This window comes from Danio aesculapii, chromosome 6, assembly GCF_903798145.1.
Source record: "Danio aesculapii chromosome 6, fDanAes4.1, whole genome shotgun sequence".
Taxonomy (NCBI): domain Eukaryota; kingdom Metazoa; phylum Chordata; class Actinopteri; order Cypriniformes; family Danionidae; genus Danio; species Danio aesculapii.
The window spans coordinates 28,174,852-28,190,826 of NC_079440.1; the positions used below are offsets into that span (position 1 = coordinate 28,174,852).

Below are 15,975 nucleotides of genomic sequence, written 5' to 3' on the forward strand. Positions count from 1 at the left end.
AAGACAACATTCATACTGCTAGTTGCTACATCAAGGTCATTTGCGGGTACATTGAAAAAGATCAGGTAAGTTATTTGTAATTTCATCTTTAGTGGATGGGACGATAGTTCTATCAGGGAGATATATCTGTGCAGATCTGATTATTTCAAGTAAACACAGCTTATATAGTAAGAGGTAGTGGTCTGTTATATAATCGCTTTGTAGTATAATATCAACATCAATTACCTCAATTCCATGAGACAAAGTTTGGTCTAATGTATGCTTTTAAGCATTGGGTTGGACAAACAACATTTTCCTTTGTCTATATCTCTATCTAAAGATAACATAGGTTTTTTCATAATATCCGGAATCATAACATTAAGTACCAATACTTCAAAAGAGATAAACAAAAGTCTGTTTCTCTAATTTACATTAAGCATATCACTAAAGATTGATGCAACTTTACCACCATGACCAGTCTGATGAGCCTCATGCTTACATAAGAATCCTGAAGGAGTTGCTTCAGTTGCTACCCCTTGACTCCAAGATGGCGCCGATAACGATGGCCGCCTCCGTGTCGTGCTCTGCAGTAGTGTTTTTGTTAGTTTGTCCTGTCTTGAGTAACATTCCTACAATTAGTTTCACCAGAGACGAATTGTTGGACATTCGGGAACATACACCACCAAATATTTTTCCATACCTGGATTTGAACTCAGACATCGTGGATTTCGGACCGCGTTGCCTAGCATCCATCTGGCAAATCTCCGCTCTCTACCCAACAAAATAGATGAACTCATTCTGCTCTCTCAGACAAACAGGGATTTTCTGCATTCAGCTGCTCTGTGTTTCACGGAAACCTGGCTGAACAACACCATACCGGACAACATGCTTCACCTACCGGGCTATCAGCTGTTCAGACCGGATCGCGACGAAGAATCAACGCGGAAATCGTGCGGTAGGCGGACGTGCTTTTACATCAATGAAAGGTGGTGTACAGATGTAACAGTTTTAAAGAAGATGTGCTGTCCAGATCTCGAAGCACTGTTTATTAACTGTAAGCCCTTTTACTCCCCGCGCTAGTTCTGCTCGTTCTGCTCGTTTATCCTCGTCAGTGTTTACATTCCTCCGCACACGCATGCGAGCCTGGCGATACAGAAACTAGCTGATCAGATCATGGTGATAGAGCAACAACACCCGGACTCTGTTTTAATCATTCTCTGGGATTTTAACAAAGCAAAACTATCCCGTGAACTGCCAAAATATAGACAGCATGTTACATGTCCCACAAGAAACAGTAATATATTGGATCACTGCTACACCACAATAAAGGATGCATACCTCTCTGTCCAACGAGCAGCTTTGGGACACTCTGACCATTGTTGGATTCACCTCATTCCAACCTACGGGCAGAAACTGAAAACAGCCAAACCTGTATTAAGATCTTTGAAAAGATAGACTAATGAAACAGAGCGGGATCTACAAGCCTGTTTCGAGCTCACTGACTTGAGTGTTTTTGAAGCCGCTGCAAACGATCTGGATGAGCTCACAGAGACTCTACCATCTTATATCAGTTTCTGTGAAGATGTGTGCATTCCTACCAGGACTCAACTCACATACAACAATAACAAATCATGGTTTACTGTAAAACTCGGACAGCTACGTCAAGCCAAGGAGGTTGCTTACAGGAATGGGGATAGGGCCTTGTATAAGCAGGCCAAATACACACTGGAAAAGGAGATCAGAGTCGCAAAAAGGAACTATTCTGAGAAACTAAGGAGTCAGTTCTCTTCCAGCGACTCAGCATCCGTGTGTAAAAGTTTGAAAAACATCACAAACTACAAGTCACCATCCCCCAGCACTGTAGACAATGAATGACTTGCAAACGACCTGAATGAGTTTTACTGCCGGTTTGAGAAAACCCCCACACCCACTCTGAACTGCTCTTCATGCCACCATTAACACCTCCACCACCCCCCACCTCCCCCATGCCTGCACTTCAGTTCAGTGAAGATGAGGTGCGCCAGGTCTTCCGGAAACAGAAGAGGAAAAAAGCACCAGGCCCAGATTTTATAACACCAGCCTGTTTAAAATCCTGTGCTGACCAACTGGCCCCCATCTTCACTCTGATCTTCAACAGATCACTGGAGCTGTGTGATGTGCCCTCCTGCCTCAAACGCTCTACCATCATCCCCATCCCAAAGAAACCCAAACTTACAGGACTAAATGACTACAGACCGGTGGCACTAACATCTGTGGTCATGAAGTCTTTTGAAAAACTGGTGCTGGCCCACCTGAAGGACATCACTGAACCCTCACTGGACTCTCTTCAGTTTGCGTACAGAGCAAACAGGTCTGTGGATGATGCAGTAAATATGGGACTGCATTATGTTCTGCAACACCTAGACAGACCAGGGACCTATGTGAGGATCTTGTTTGTTGACTTCAGCTCAGCGTTTAACACTATCATCCCTAACCTTCTCCTGCCCAAATTAACTCAGCTCTCTGTGCCCACCTCTGTCTGTCAGTGGATCGATCAACAGCTTCCTAACGGACAGGCAGCAGCTGGTGAAGCTGGGAAAATTCTCATCCAGTATCCGCACAATCAGCACTGGCACCCCCCAGGGGTGTGTCCTCTCCCCACTGCTCTTCTTCCTGTACACGAATGACTGCACTTCAAAAGACTCCTCTGTGAAGCTCTTGAAGTTTGCAGACGACACCACACTTATCGGCCTCATTCAGGACGGTGACGAGTCTGCTTACAGACAGGAGGTTAAGGAGTTGGCTGTCTGGTGCAGTCACAACAACTTGGAGCTCAACACGCTCAAAACAGTGGAGATGATAGTGGACTTCAGGAGAAACCCCCTTCCTCTCCCCCCACTGAGCATCATGGACAGCATTGTGGCAGCAGTGGAGTCATTCAGGTTCCTGGGCACCACCATCTCTCAGGACCTGAATTGGGACACTCACATTGACTCCATTGTCAAAAAGCTCAACAGAGGCTGTATTTTCTTCGTCAGCTGAGGAAGTTCAACCTCCCAAAGGAGCTGCTGAAACAGTTCTACACCTCCATCATTGAATCAGTCATCTGCACATCAATAACTGTCTGGTTTAGCTCAGCTACTAAAAACGATCTCCAAAGACTACGTCGAATAGTTCAGACTGCTGAGCGAATCACTGGTACAACCCTTCCTACTCCCCAAGAACTGTACTTATCCAGAGTGAGCAGAAGGGCTGCCAATATCACTCTGCTCCCCTCACACCCAGCACACTGCCTCTTTGAACTTTTACCTTCTGGTCGACGCTACAGAGCACTGCGCACCAGAACAGCCCGACAGAAACAGTTTCTTCCCTCAGGCAATCCATCTCATGAACACTTGATGATAATTATTGTGCAACCAACTTCACTACTTTTACACTTTTATACACATATACACTAATTTAACAACACACTTTACATGGCAATTTGCACATAACAGCTGCACATATAACGTTGTATATAGTAATAAACACATACATACACTTGTCAATTTGTATATTTGCATTCACTACTTACTTGTATTTTTTTTTAAAATATATTTATTATCTGTTTTTTTGTCCTGTCTCTGTTATCCTGTTGCACTGTAGAAGCTCTGTCACGAAAACAAATTCCTCGTATGTGTGAACATACCTGGCAATAAAGCTCTTTCTAATTCTAATTTATTTTAACTAAGATAGCCATTTTGTTTCAGCCATGTTTCAGTGAGACATGCATTAAGTTATTTCATTTGCAATAAGTGCTTTAGGTGCTAGTTACCTGATGTTTAGAAGACCAAGCTAAAAAAAAATGTCTGTTATTTTCAGGTTTGATTTTTATAAGATTTTTTTTTCTGGAATACAGAGTTAATTTACTTCTTGTTCTAAGAATATGAGGAACAGATGCAGTTTCTATGGGGTGAGCCAGACATGCATTTCTGTGATTTAAGTGGGACGATAACATTTCTATGTGGCTAAAATGTGATTTATCAGTTACTAGTCAAACATAACAAAGCATCCTGGAGATGTTGTCTGACAGGAGCTCAGCTTTGCTGGGGTAGAGACCACCAGCACAGAAAAGTGAGAAAATGAAAACCCAGAAAACATACCATTTATTAGCAAAGATCAGCTTCTGTTCTTAACTTCATGTTAATAGCCATTCGTTCAGAGCAGAAAGTCTACTGGACCTTTCATTTTCTCTGCGTTAAGTTGAAAGTGGTCCAGAAATGATGATCTGCATTGCAAGTGAAGTGAGTTGGACCGTCTTGATCAAGCTTCTGATAAAGCTTGATCAAGCGTCTCTCTTCAGGATCTCCATCTGCTGCAGCCAATTGTTGTTCATCCCCATGTGCAGGATGACATCTTTGATGTTCTCGTCAGAGGACATGCCGTGTCCCTGGAGCCCGGGAGAAGTCAAGCAAGGCCCGTTGTTCCCGTAGCTCTGCTTGTTTCATCTCAAGGTCACGGATCTGTGCTTCCACAGCCTCTAGCTCCACCACCTCCACCGATGCTTCTCCTGCAGTCAAAAACAGACACATAAGCAACATTGTACAAGATGAAGAGCCAAGTTGGTAGCAGCAAAGGAAGCCGATAGCTTTGGCAGACTAGTGATGGATCAAGAATGACGTCACATCAGAATATCTGTCCCTTGACGTAATTGTGGCAGGAAAAGAAACAGCCTGAACTGCCCGACACAGAAACAGTTTCTTCCCTCAGGCAATCCATCTCATGAACACGTGATGATAATAATTGCGAAACCAACATCACTACTTGCTATACACTTTTATACACATATACACTTATTTAACAACACACTTTACATGCCAATTTGCACATAACAGCTGCACATATAACGTTGTATATCAGAATCAGAATCAGAATCAGAATCAGTTTTATTGCCAAGTGTGCTTCACACACACAAGGAATTTGTTTTGGCTACAGAAGCTTCCAGTGTACATAAAGTGACAAGTGACAACACAAAATAAATCTGAAAAAATAAAATAATAATAATAAAAAAATGATGAACATTAAACAGATGCGGTTAGTCAAGAAACCTGGATGTTGAGTTGTATGTACAAACTGTTATAAATATACAGGTTATAAGGTGCTGTGTACAAGTGCGAATGTAGAAAGTATTGCATTGTATATTGATATAAGGTGCTGTGTACAAGTGCGTATGAGAAAGTATTGCACATATTTATTGCACAGTAGGGGAATATTTAACTGTTCATAAGGTAGACAGCCTGAGGAAAGAAACTTTTCCTGTGTCTGGCTGTTTTTGTGCTTGGTGCTCTGAAGCGCCGACCAGACGGTAACAGTTCGAACAGGTAGTGTGCTGGGTGTGAGGCGTCCAGAGTGATTTTGCGAGCCCTTTTACTCACTCTGGAAGAGTACAGTTCTTGAAGTGTAGGAAGGGTTGTGCCAGTGATTCGTTCAGCAGTCCGGACTATTCGCTGTAGTCTACGGAGGTCAGTTTTGGCAGCTGAGCCGAACCAGACGGTGATTGAAGTGCAGAGGATGGATTGGATGACAGCTGAGTAGAACTGTACGAGCAGCTCCTGTGGCAGGTTGAACTTCCTCAGCTGACGAAGGAAGTACAGTCTCTGCTGGGCTTTCTTCACAATAGAGTCTATATGAATGTCCCACTTCAGATCCTGAGAGATGGTGGTGCCCAGGAACCTGAATGACTCTACTGCAGCCACAGTGCTGTTCATGATGGTGAGTGGGGGGAGTGCAGGGGGGTTTCTCCTGAAGTCCACTATCATCTCCACTGTTTTGAGCGTGTTCAGCTCCAGGTTGTTGTATCTGCACCATAACGCCAGCCGCTCCACCTCCTGTCTGTATGCAGACTCGTCACCGTTCTGGATGAGGCCGATAACAGTAGTGTCGTCTGCAAACTTAACGAGTTTGATGGAGGGGTCTTTTGCAGTGCAGTCGTTGGTGTACAGGGAGAAGAGCAGTGGAGAAAGAACACATCCCTGGGGAGCACCAGTGCTGATGGTGCGGCTGTCTGATGTGATTTTGCCCATTCTGACTAGCTGTTGTCTATCTGTCAGAAAGCTGGTGATCCATTGACAGACAGAGCTAGGAACAGAGAGCTGGGCCAGTTTGTACTCAAGCAGTGATGGGACGATGGTGTTAAAGGCAGAACTGAAGTCCACAAACAGAATCCTTGCGTAGTTCCCTGGTTTGTCCAGATGTTGTAGGGTATAATGCAGTCCCATGTTGACTGCATCATCCACAGACCGGTTTGCTCTATAAGCGAACTGCAGGGGGTCCAGCAGAGGTCCAGTGATGTCCTTCAGATATGCTAGCACCAGTCTTTCGAATGACTTCATGGCCACAGATGTTAAGGCCACAGGTCTGTAGTCATTGAGTCCTGTGATCTTTGGCTTCTTCGGGATTGGGATGATGGTGGAGCGCTTAGAGCAGGATGAAACTTTGCGCTGTTCCAGTGATCTATTGAAGATATGTGAGAAAATGGGAGCCAGCTGGTCAGCGCAGGTTCTCAGACAGGCTGGTGAGACACCATCTGGCCCTGGTGCTTTCCTTCTCTTCTGTTTACTGAAGATCTGATGCACATGATCCTCACTGATCTGAAGAGCAGGGGGGGAGAGGAAGATGGCTGGAGGTGTTGATGGCTGTGTAGGGCGATGGTCCGGGCTGTGTTGATGTGGTGTTGATGGCCGTGTAGGGAGATGGTCCAGGCTGTGTTGATGTGGTGTTGATGGCTGTGTAGGGAGATGGTCCGGGCGGGTGTGAGGTGTCTGGTCATAGGTGTCAAACCTACAGTAGAACATATTCAGCTCGTTTGCAATATGTTTATTGCTGTCGATACTGGGGGACGGTGTCTTGTAATTAGTGAAATCTTTTAAGCCTCTCCACACTGATGCAGGGTCGTTAGCTGAAAACTGGTTTTGCAGCTTTTTGGCATAGCTTTTCTTAGCCACACCAATCTCCTTTGTCAATGTGTTCCTGGCCTGATTGTACAGGATCCTGTCACCACTCCTGTAAGCATCCTCTTTGGCCTGACGAAGCTGTCTGAGTTTTGGTGTGAACCATGGTTTATCATTGTTAAATGACAAGTAGGTCCTGGTAGGGATGCATAACTCCTCAGAGAAACTGATGTATGATGTTACAGTCTCTGTGAGCTCGTCCAGATCTGTGGCTGCAGCTTCAAAAACATTCCAGTCAGTGCATTCAAAACAGGCTTGTAAGACCTGCTCTGTGTCGTTGGTCCATCTCTTGACAGTCCTTAATACTGGCTTAGTATAGTAATAAACATGTAAATACACTTGTCAATCTGTATATTTGCACTCACTACTTACTTGTATTTTTTTTAATATATTTATTATCTGTTTTTTGTCCTGTCTCTGTAATCCTGTTGCATTGTAGAAGCTCTGTCACGAAAACAAATTCCTAGTATGTGTGAACATACCTGACAATAAAGCTCTTTCTGATTCTGAATTAGGAGACTATCAAGTGATAATCCATTTACACTGGCAGAAAAAGTAAAAATGAACAAAGAAAGGAAAGATTAATGCCACAGGGCCGTTACAAATTTTATTGTTAAAGGTTTGCTGCCTTTTTCTACTGTGGAGAAAGATTAGATTTACTGGATATGCATTTTTCAATGCCTAGAAAGGAACCAAAAACATAGTCAAACTAAGTCCATGCGACATACGTGGTTCAATCATAATTATATGAAGCTGCAAGAATATTTCTGTGCGCAAAGTAAACAAAAATAACTTTATTTAGCGATTTATTCATGGAAGGATCAGAAAGCTCTTGGATTAAATCCAAAATATCTTCATTTGTAGATAATTAATGACAGAATTTCAATTTTTGGGTGAACTAAACCTTTAAGCAGCAGTAAGCCTCACAAATACTTAAAATTGATTGACTTAAAACTGCTTGAACTTTATTAAAACTATTTGCACTAATATATTGTGTTAACTACACTTTGTTCATTTTGTGCTTTTGTTCTTTTGTTTATTGGTCTTAGAGATAAGCCTGCTGTGAAAAGTGTCACAAACATCCTGAAAAAATAATCTTGTTAAAATATATTTCTTAAAATAAAAGTATCGAAACAAGTATCGTTCGGAACCGGTATCGAATTCAGGGTATCGGTATTGGAAATTTTGGAACGATACCCAGCCCTAGATGTGCAGGTGCTTACTCTGACTGTATTTAAAAAAAAAAACAACAACAACAACATAAAACCACAGCTGCCCAACTCAATGCAGAAGAAAATGTGCATCTCAACTTTACTGTTTTCACCAAAACTGTTTGTCAGGAGCTCCACGGGGTCAATATAAATAAAATGCCCGGTTTTATACTACAATAATTCATTAGTATGGTGTATGACCTCTTTTTGCAGCCTATACAACATCAATTTGTACAATTCTTGCAGAAGAGTGGCCAGGTCACCACATTATACTGATGAGAGTTTTGCTGTTTATATTGGTGCATTAACATGTTGATACACTGCACTGTCTTCAGAATACAATGTTTGAATTGTTGGGTGCACATGGTCCTCTAAAATGGTTTAGTAGACCTTGGCAGTGATGCACCCATCTGGGAAAGACAGTGAAGGTGGACTCATCAGAGAACAGTACAAGTTTCATGTTGTCCATGGCCCAACATTGTTCATTTTTGCTTCTTGGCACCATTGAAAATTATGTTTGGCATTGACACGAGTGACCAAAGGTAGCAACTGTGCTATTACTCTGCTAATTGCTCTACAAATTTCTTCACACTCTGCTCTTAGTGGAGAAATGTGTCTTGAATATTGGCCACCAGGCTGGTCAAATTTAGCCATGAAACCTCCAACACTAAACTGGCCTATATCTTTTCTAAAACACATAGTGGAAACGCAAGTTTGGAACTCTGGAAACCAAACCAGCCAAGCAAAATAATAATCTAACTGGACACAACACAATAAGAAATAGTAACGTTCAGTAATACAAACTGACTGTTAATCACTTACCTGTGGAGACTGTTGGTGAGTATAAAATTAATATTATTTTGGTATTAATATACCAAAATATTAAAAAAACAAATTCTCATAATGTTCATAAACCTAAATATGGTTCTGTTAAAGATGAATAGCTAGACTGTTTTTCTTAGATTATTTGCAGATTGCAACCATTATGTTTAATATTTTTAAAAGCCAAAACTGACCATGCTGAAAAATGAATTTTGATAGTTTTGCTGTTGCAGCAGTTGCATTCAGAGAAGACTGAGGGAACATAATGGATTGTGCATATTTGTAACTTACTTTGTAAAAAAAGTAGTTTAATTACTTGACTCAATATTAATTAAAATGCCTTAAAATTTCTCTCTTGATTCTTTAAATCTGAGTCAAACATGCCTTTTTACTTCATTAAAAAAGTCATAAAATAAATAAGACTTTAGACTTTTTTTTAACTCAATTCATTGTTTAGTATTAAGCATGTGCAATTGTCTGACACAAGTAACCTGAGACTGAGGTATTATGCAAATTAACAAAATAAATGTATAACAGAAATACATACAATTACTCTACTTATGAGAATTTATACTACAGTATGTATATCTTGATCTCCCTCAATAGTTTTAGCATGTGTAAACTTTAGAAATATAACTTTTAGTAAAAAATATAATTACTCTGCCACTCTGAATTGATTTTTACATAACTGTTTACAGTATTTAAGACAAGTATATTATACAGAACTGTAATTACATTAACTTACTTAAAATGAAAAGTCTTAAATTAAACTGCCTTTTTTTTAGCAGATAATTTAATTACAGTAATTAGTTACTTTGTGTAGCAAATTAAGCTCATAAAATAAATGTATTATTTAATTATGAAAATTTGGGTTGACTTTATTGTTAATTGAAGCAGAACTAAAATTGCATTGAATTGAACTGCTGATCTGTTAAAGCCTACAATATGTTTGTCTATTAATTCAAAGATCAAGTAATTTCCTGGTCTGGATAAATAATTAATCTTACTACATTAATGGATTAGTACAACCTGTTGCTTTATCTTTGAGTTTGAGTAACTTGTTCTGTGTGTAAAAACAAGCAATCCATGTGGGCTCAAATGTTTAATAATGGTTACAAAAGGTAAAGACAGCACATATATTTACAACATGCTTGTACCAAGAAGGCCCCATGAAGAGAGAGCGAGGGTTACAAAAACTGGCCTTAGCTTGGGTGAGGCCTAAGGCCCTAGGTCACATTTTGGCTGGTGACCGAGTAAAGAGGAGTTAAAGAAGAGGGTTCAAGAGGAGAGTTCCAAGAGCGAGAGAGTACGTAACTGTGTGAACTGGTAGTACCTTCTTTAAATAGGATTGCTGATGTCATGAACTCAGTGGCTGAGTTAGCCAATGAGAAGTTGTCTTCTAGCCAGCTTTACGGCCCATTATTCACTTCTGGTGATATGCATATGCTTGTTGAATAGTGGTCAAAGAGAAATGTTAAAAGATTTTTTAATCTCAATGTGTTACTAGTACCAAAATACAATGCATACAGTTGTTCTCTAAACCACATTAGCTTTGCATACATACCAAACACTTATGTGATTTTTTTTGAGTCCAAGTTATTAGGCAATTCTTTTAAGGGTTTTAATACCAAGAAAATTGACGTACCACCAGTAAATCATCAATAGACACTTTAGCACAGACATAGCAGTCTACCTATGTTACAAAGAACATGAACATACACACACAAAAACATTACATACATCCTAAGATATAGTAATAGCTAGTTTTCCTATCAAGGTCATTACCATGGTAACTCTGGGCTTAGGTATGTGACTTGTGACCTCCCAGTGGGGTGAGCTCAAGGGTTTCTGGGGGCTGCTTAAAAGGTTTATGTAATAATGAAATATGTCTGTTTAATCTTCCTTCATGTGCTACATTTGTAACTAATTAAAACCAATTTTGATTGCCATATATTGCTGCAGTGATTTGATTTAACATCTGGTTTTGTTTTGTCAGAGGCAGTCTAAAAATCCACCTAACGAAGTTGATTGTCTTCCTTTTCTCTCAGATTCCAAAAGATGAGCATATCCTACGGTTTCTGCGTGCACGTGACTTCAACATAGATAAAGCACGTGAGATCCTTTGTCAGAGTCTAACCTGGAGAAAGCAGCACCAAGTGGACTACCTACTTGATACATGGAGTTCCCCTCAGGTGTTGCATGATTACTATACTGGTGGTTGGCACCACCACGACAACGGTGAGTGAACAAAGTGATGCCCTATAAAAGTAATTATCACTAATATGAGAAATAATAAAATGAGTACAGATAGTTTTACTGATATAAAACGTTTACTCATATTCATTACAATCTTAAGATATTTGTATATGCATAGGCTACAATTAAACCCCCAGTTAAAATAAACTACAATATTTAACCCCCAGGGGTCGAAGACTGCGTATTTGCGTTTAGATGCATCTTCTCATAACGCCGAAAATAACTTAAATTAGACTTTCAGCTTTGATCATACAGTTAAGATCAATCCATCAATTAAATCTGTTAGATGTCTAGTTTAGATTGTGTGCACTCACAATGACAACAAATGTATGTGGTTTTGCAAAATAATGATAATATACAGTGTAGGCATTCTCTCTCTCTCTCCGCGAACAGTTTTTAGAAATGCATCAGTAAAACGCACTGAAACTCCATGAAAACAAAATACACAGACATGAGAGATATATCTATAGAAAGCTTGAAGTGTCTTCTTTTAAATGCAGTGAGTGCATGTTAAAAACAAATGTTGTTTGATTAAGTAAACAGTATGAAACCAACGCTATGTCTATTTTTTTAGTCTGAGCTCATTAGAGTTAATGCTACCACGCCCACGAGGATTTGTTATTACAATTGTCTGCAAGAGACACACGCAACATGTAGACCTGTCAGAAAAAAACACTTCATTACAATGACGGAAAGTCAGCAAATACTCAACAAAGAGGCATGAGAGATATATCTATAGAAAGCTTGATATGTCTACGTTTTGCATTAACCAATTCAAGTCGAAAACAAATAATCTCTTTTCATGTAATCTGTATAAAAGTAAGGACGGATTCTCCTGTATCGCCTCATTACAGCTAACGTGATCCCGCCACTCAGTGAGCGTGCTGTTCATATGGAAAAGAACTGAGGTGAGCCAGGTAACGATGTACACGCTCCCCGAGACATGGCATAAAACGACAAGCTTTATAATAGATTTACTTACGTTTTCTGCGCTTTTGAATGATGGCACGCTACACGAGTAAAGAAGCACTTCAGATAGTACTAAACAGCGACAAAGAATTTACGTTCTGCTGAGAGGAAGATCGCGACTCGGATGACGAATGCATACATTTTGAAGAATGTCTAGACCCAGCGGAGGATAGAATTCCTGTCGAGTAAGTCTTTTATTCTTACCTTTATAATTTATATGAATTATGTCCTTACAGGCCACTTATAGTTTCATTGCTATACAAAGTGTATCCTATAACGAATAATAATAAACATAGACCTATATAATAAAATGTAATGTTATTTGAAATATGCTAAGCTATTGTGAAAAATAAATACTGGCAGTTGTTTACAAAACAGGTGCTATTCAGTTTATAAATCCTAACCGATTTTATTAGGTAAATTAGATCTAGTATCAGTGAACATCAGAAAAATGTAAAAAAAATATTGGTTATGAAATCAGCTTGCTTTTTTCCAGATGTGAAAACTACAGTGGTAAAGAGAGACTGATGCTGACATGGCCACACAGGCTCTGAGATTCCTTCCTGTACATGAACCTGGACCACAGCTAAGACCATGTGATGCTCACACTGGGTTTTTGCAAACCTTACGCCCTTTATTATCTGACACTCTTCATATTTACATTGTTGATTTTGTCCTGAAAGTGTCTCCTGTACACACTGTTTCATGTGTGAATTCAAGTGCATGCCTTAAGTGTATTTATAAGTAACTTTATCAGTAGATTTGCTATATGTAAGTTTATATAGTTTAGTTTTATACAGTGTACTGACTCTCACAAGTGTATCTCATTATTTTGTGTGATAGTTAAATATATTTTAAATAAACTGCAAACAAAAAATATATATAAACTTATTTTTTCCTCAGATTCTTTCTTGAAACTCTTCCCTCTTAGTCACATTCCTGACTGATGGCTCATTATGCAGCTCATTATGCAAGTCATTGTCTTCTCAGGTGTAAATCACTGCATTAGTAATTATAGTTCACGCCTTCTCGCATAGACAATTTTCACTCAAAAAGTGACTTAGAAAATTTTATTCAATATATTATTTTCTGTGAGCAAGTAAACAAGATGGTTTTCACATGATTTTGAAGCAAAAACAACAGGCTACAAGATTCAGTTTTCAAAAGTCTTATAAACAAATGTTCTTTATGCGTTTCACAGCGTTGTTTTAGTGACTTTAACATTTTCATTTTTCACTAATCAAGCATAAACGTTTCTTTCTCAAAAACACAAACACACACATACTTGCTGCTTAGGTATTATTGTAGCCCAGCTTGTGCTGTTTACAGTATTATCACACTTTAGCTATTAATATGTTTTTAAGATACTGAAAACAACACAAATGTCAGTACATGTCAAAACTTCTCCATGACCCCAAAACACCCCTGGGGGTTAAGGCCAATTGTATTATTTATGTATATGAAGGTGTTACTGTTTTGTTGTTTGTATGATCAAGTTTTTTTTCCATGATACTGTTTTGTCAGCTGTTTATGTTGTTGTTGATTTAACAAAATTGCATGCTTCCCTAGAATGTAGTATATAAAAAACAGTATGTGAGCCGAGTAATACTTCCAAATTCATAGTATTTGAAAAGAAGTAGGCAAGTACCCAGATGACCTGCTACTTCCGATAAGATTCTGTAAGTGTGTAATCAATGGATGCTACACCATCCCCTGATGCCATTATCCCACCATCCCCATGATGCCACCATCCCACCATCCCATGCAAGATAATTCATGCATGGGAGTGAAGCAATGCAACTGATAGCGGGTAGGTCATGTGATAATGACAAATGGTGGATGTAGTAAATAAGAGTTCCATTCATACTACTCACATTCTAAACTCCTCAAACCCAGCACACTGCCTCTTTAAACTTTTGGCTTCTGGTCGATGCTACAGAGCACTGTGCACCAGAACAGCCCGACACAGAAAGTTTCCTCCTTCAGGCAATCCATCTCATGAACACCTTATGATAGTAATTGTGAAACATCAGCACTTTTTATACACATACAGATGTGGCTACTGAGCTAATGCGCCAGTGAATGAACGCGACCACATGCAATACTGCAGTACTGCGAGGTACAGCACAAAATGGTCTAACAAAAGAAAGACATGACCAGCAGTGGCCAGTTATGTAACACGTTGAACTATTTCAATAGGCCTAAGGGATCAACTGTATATTTTATAGCCTATTTATTTAGACAGCTGTGTGTGTTTTCTTATACTGTAGTTTAACTGATAGTCTATTTCAGGGCTTGACAGTGCGACCATTTCACTTGCATTTGCGACTAAAAATGGATGTGCACGAACTGGAAAATGTATTTAGCAGCACGTGCAATTTTTTTTTTAAATAAGCTTGATTGATGGCTTAATTCACTTGGTTACTGTAAAACAATATGTCTTTCACATGAAGTTATGGTGTATTTCGTTGAAAAATCTATTGTAACTAAAGCACACACTTATGCGATCGAAACAGCACATCTCTACTGGTTTACTGCACCTCAAGCTGTTTTTAAATTGTTTTGAATATGTTGCTAAACAACGCAAGACACCGAATAGCGCCGTGCCGCACAGTGTGCGAGCCTCATAGAAACGTTTACAATTTGGTCATGGCATATCATGCCACATCCAGTGTGATGCCCAATTTGACACCAGTGCTTTCCAAACATTACCTGGTTGACCCGATTCAGTGTGTGCGAGAAACTGACAATACTTTGCCACATACTCACATGTTCTGCAGACCCACAGAGATGCACTGGAGACAAAATTGTAACTGTTCTGACTTTGGTAACGCTAATAGCTTTGAGAAGAGTGTGAGGACACGGAAAAGTAAAAACTTTTAACTACTAAATAGACTGACCCAGCTCCTTATTTAGGGTGACAATAGGGTATATGCAAAAGCATGCTAATAGGAATTTAATTTGCCTGTAACCTGGGTTAAGCGCTTCCGGTGAACTGTATGCAGTTGCAAAATCGGCGTGTTTAAGGTCTGTTTTCTTTAAAATCAGCAATCTCCACTGACTGAGTGATATCCAATATATAGTGGGTCTCAGATTGTACAAGAAGCACTGCATTAAATTACACTTTTCCCTGCCATGCGTTTATAATATGAGCATTTATTTTACCCCGGTATATTCAGTGGAGCTTCTGTGCTAGCCTGTCGATTCTGGCAGGCGCATGTAAACAGCTTTTTGTCTCGTTTTACGCTTGAGCAATTAAATAAATTCCAAAGTCTTTTTAACTGATTGTATTTTAGTTACATTACAACATTGATGCTGTAAAAGGAATCATATAAAATGGAAAAAACTCACAAAAACCGGTCACTGGAAGTTTATCAGTATGGGAACAACACTAGCTCTGCATATACCCTATACATCCTCTTTCTTTCCCAGGACATGTCCTCAGAATCAGAAAGAGCTTTATTGCCAGGTATGTTCACACATACGAGGAATTTGTTTTTACATTGTCTTTTTTGATGTGGGAAGTAGAGTTTGATCTGTGCAATATATTATGCAAATAAAATTAATTTTTATAAATAAAAATATTCTTAAAAGTCACATTATATTTGCCTTGAGCAAAAGATCTGTTTCAATCTAGCTACCATCGCAAGTATATTTCAACCCTGTGAGAAGCACTGAATTCTCTGGACTCAACTACAATACAGATATCTTTAATGCGTTGTCTATCTTTTGCCTGTTATATGAAAACAGGGTTCAAGTTTTAGTTTCTA

At 39.4% G+C, this 15,975-nt stretch overlaps 1 protein-coding gene across 1 annotated transcript in view; it reads left to right on the top strand.

Annotated features, from left to right (window-relative positions):
- Positions 1-15,975, top strand: part of si:dkey-237i9.1 (SEC14-like protein 1) — a 155,301-nt gene that overhangs the window by 60,251 nt on the left and 79,075 nt on the right. Inside the window, exon 11 of the mRNA XM_056459877.1 lies at positions 11,029-11,218. Within this exon, the coding sequence (XP_056315852.1) occupies positions 11,029-11,218 (190 nt within the window). The remainder of the gene's footprint in view (positions 1-11,028; positions 11,219-15,975) is intronic.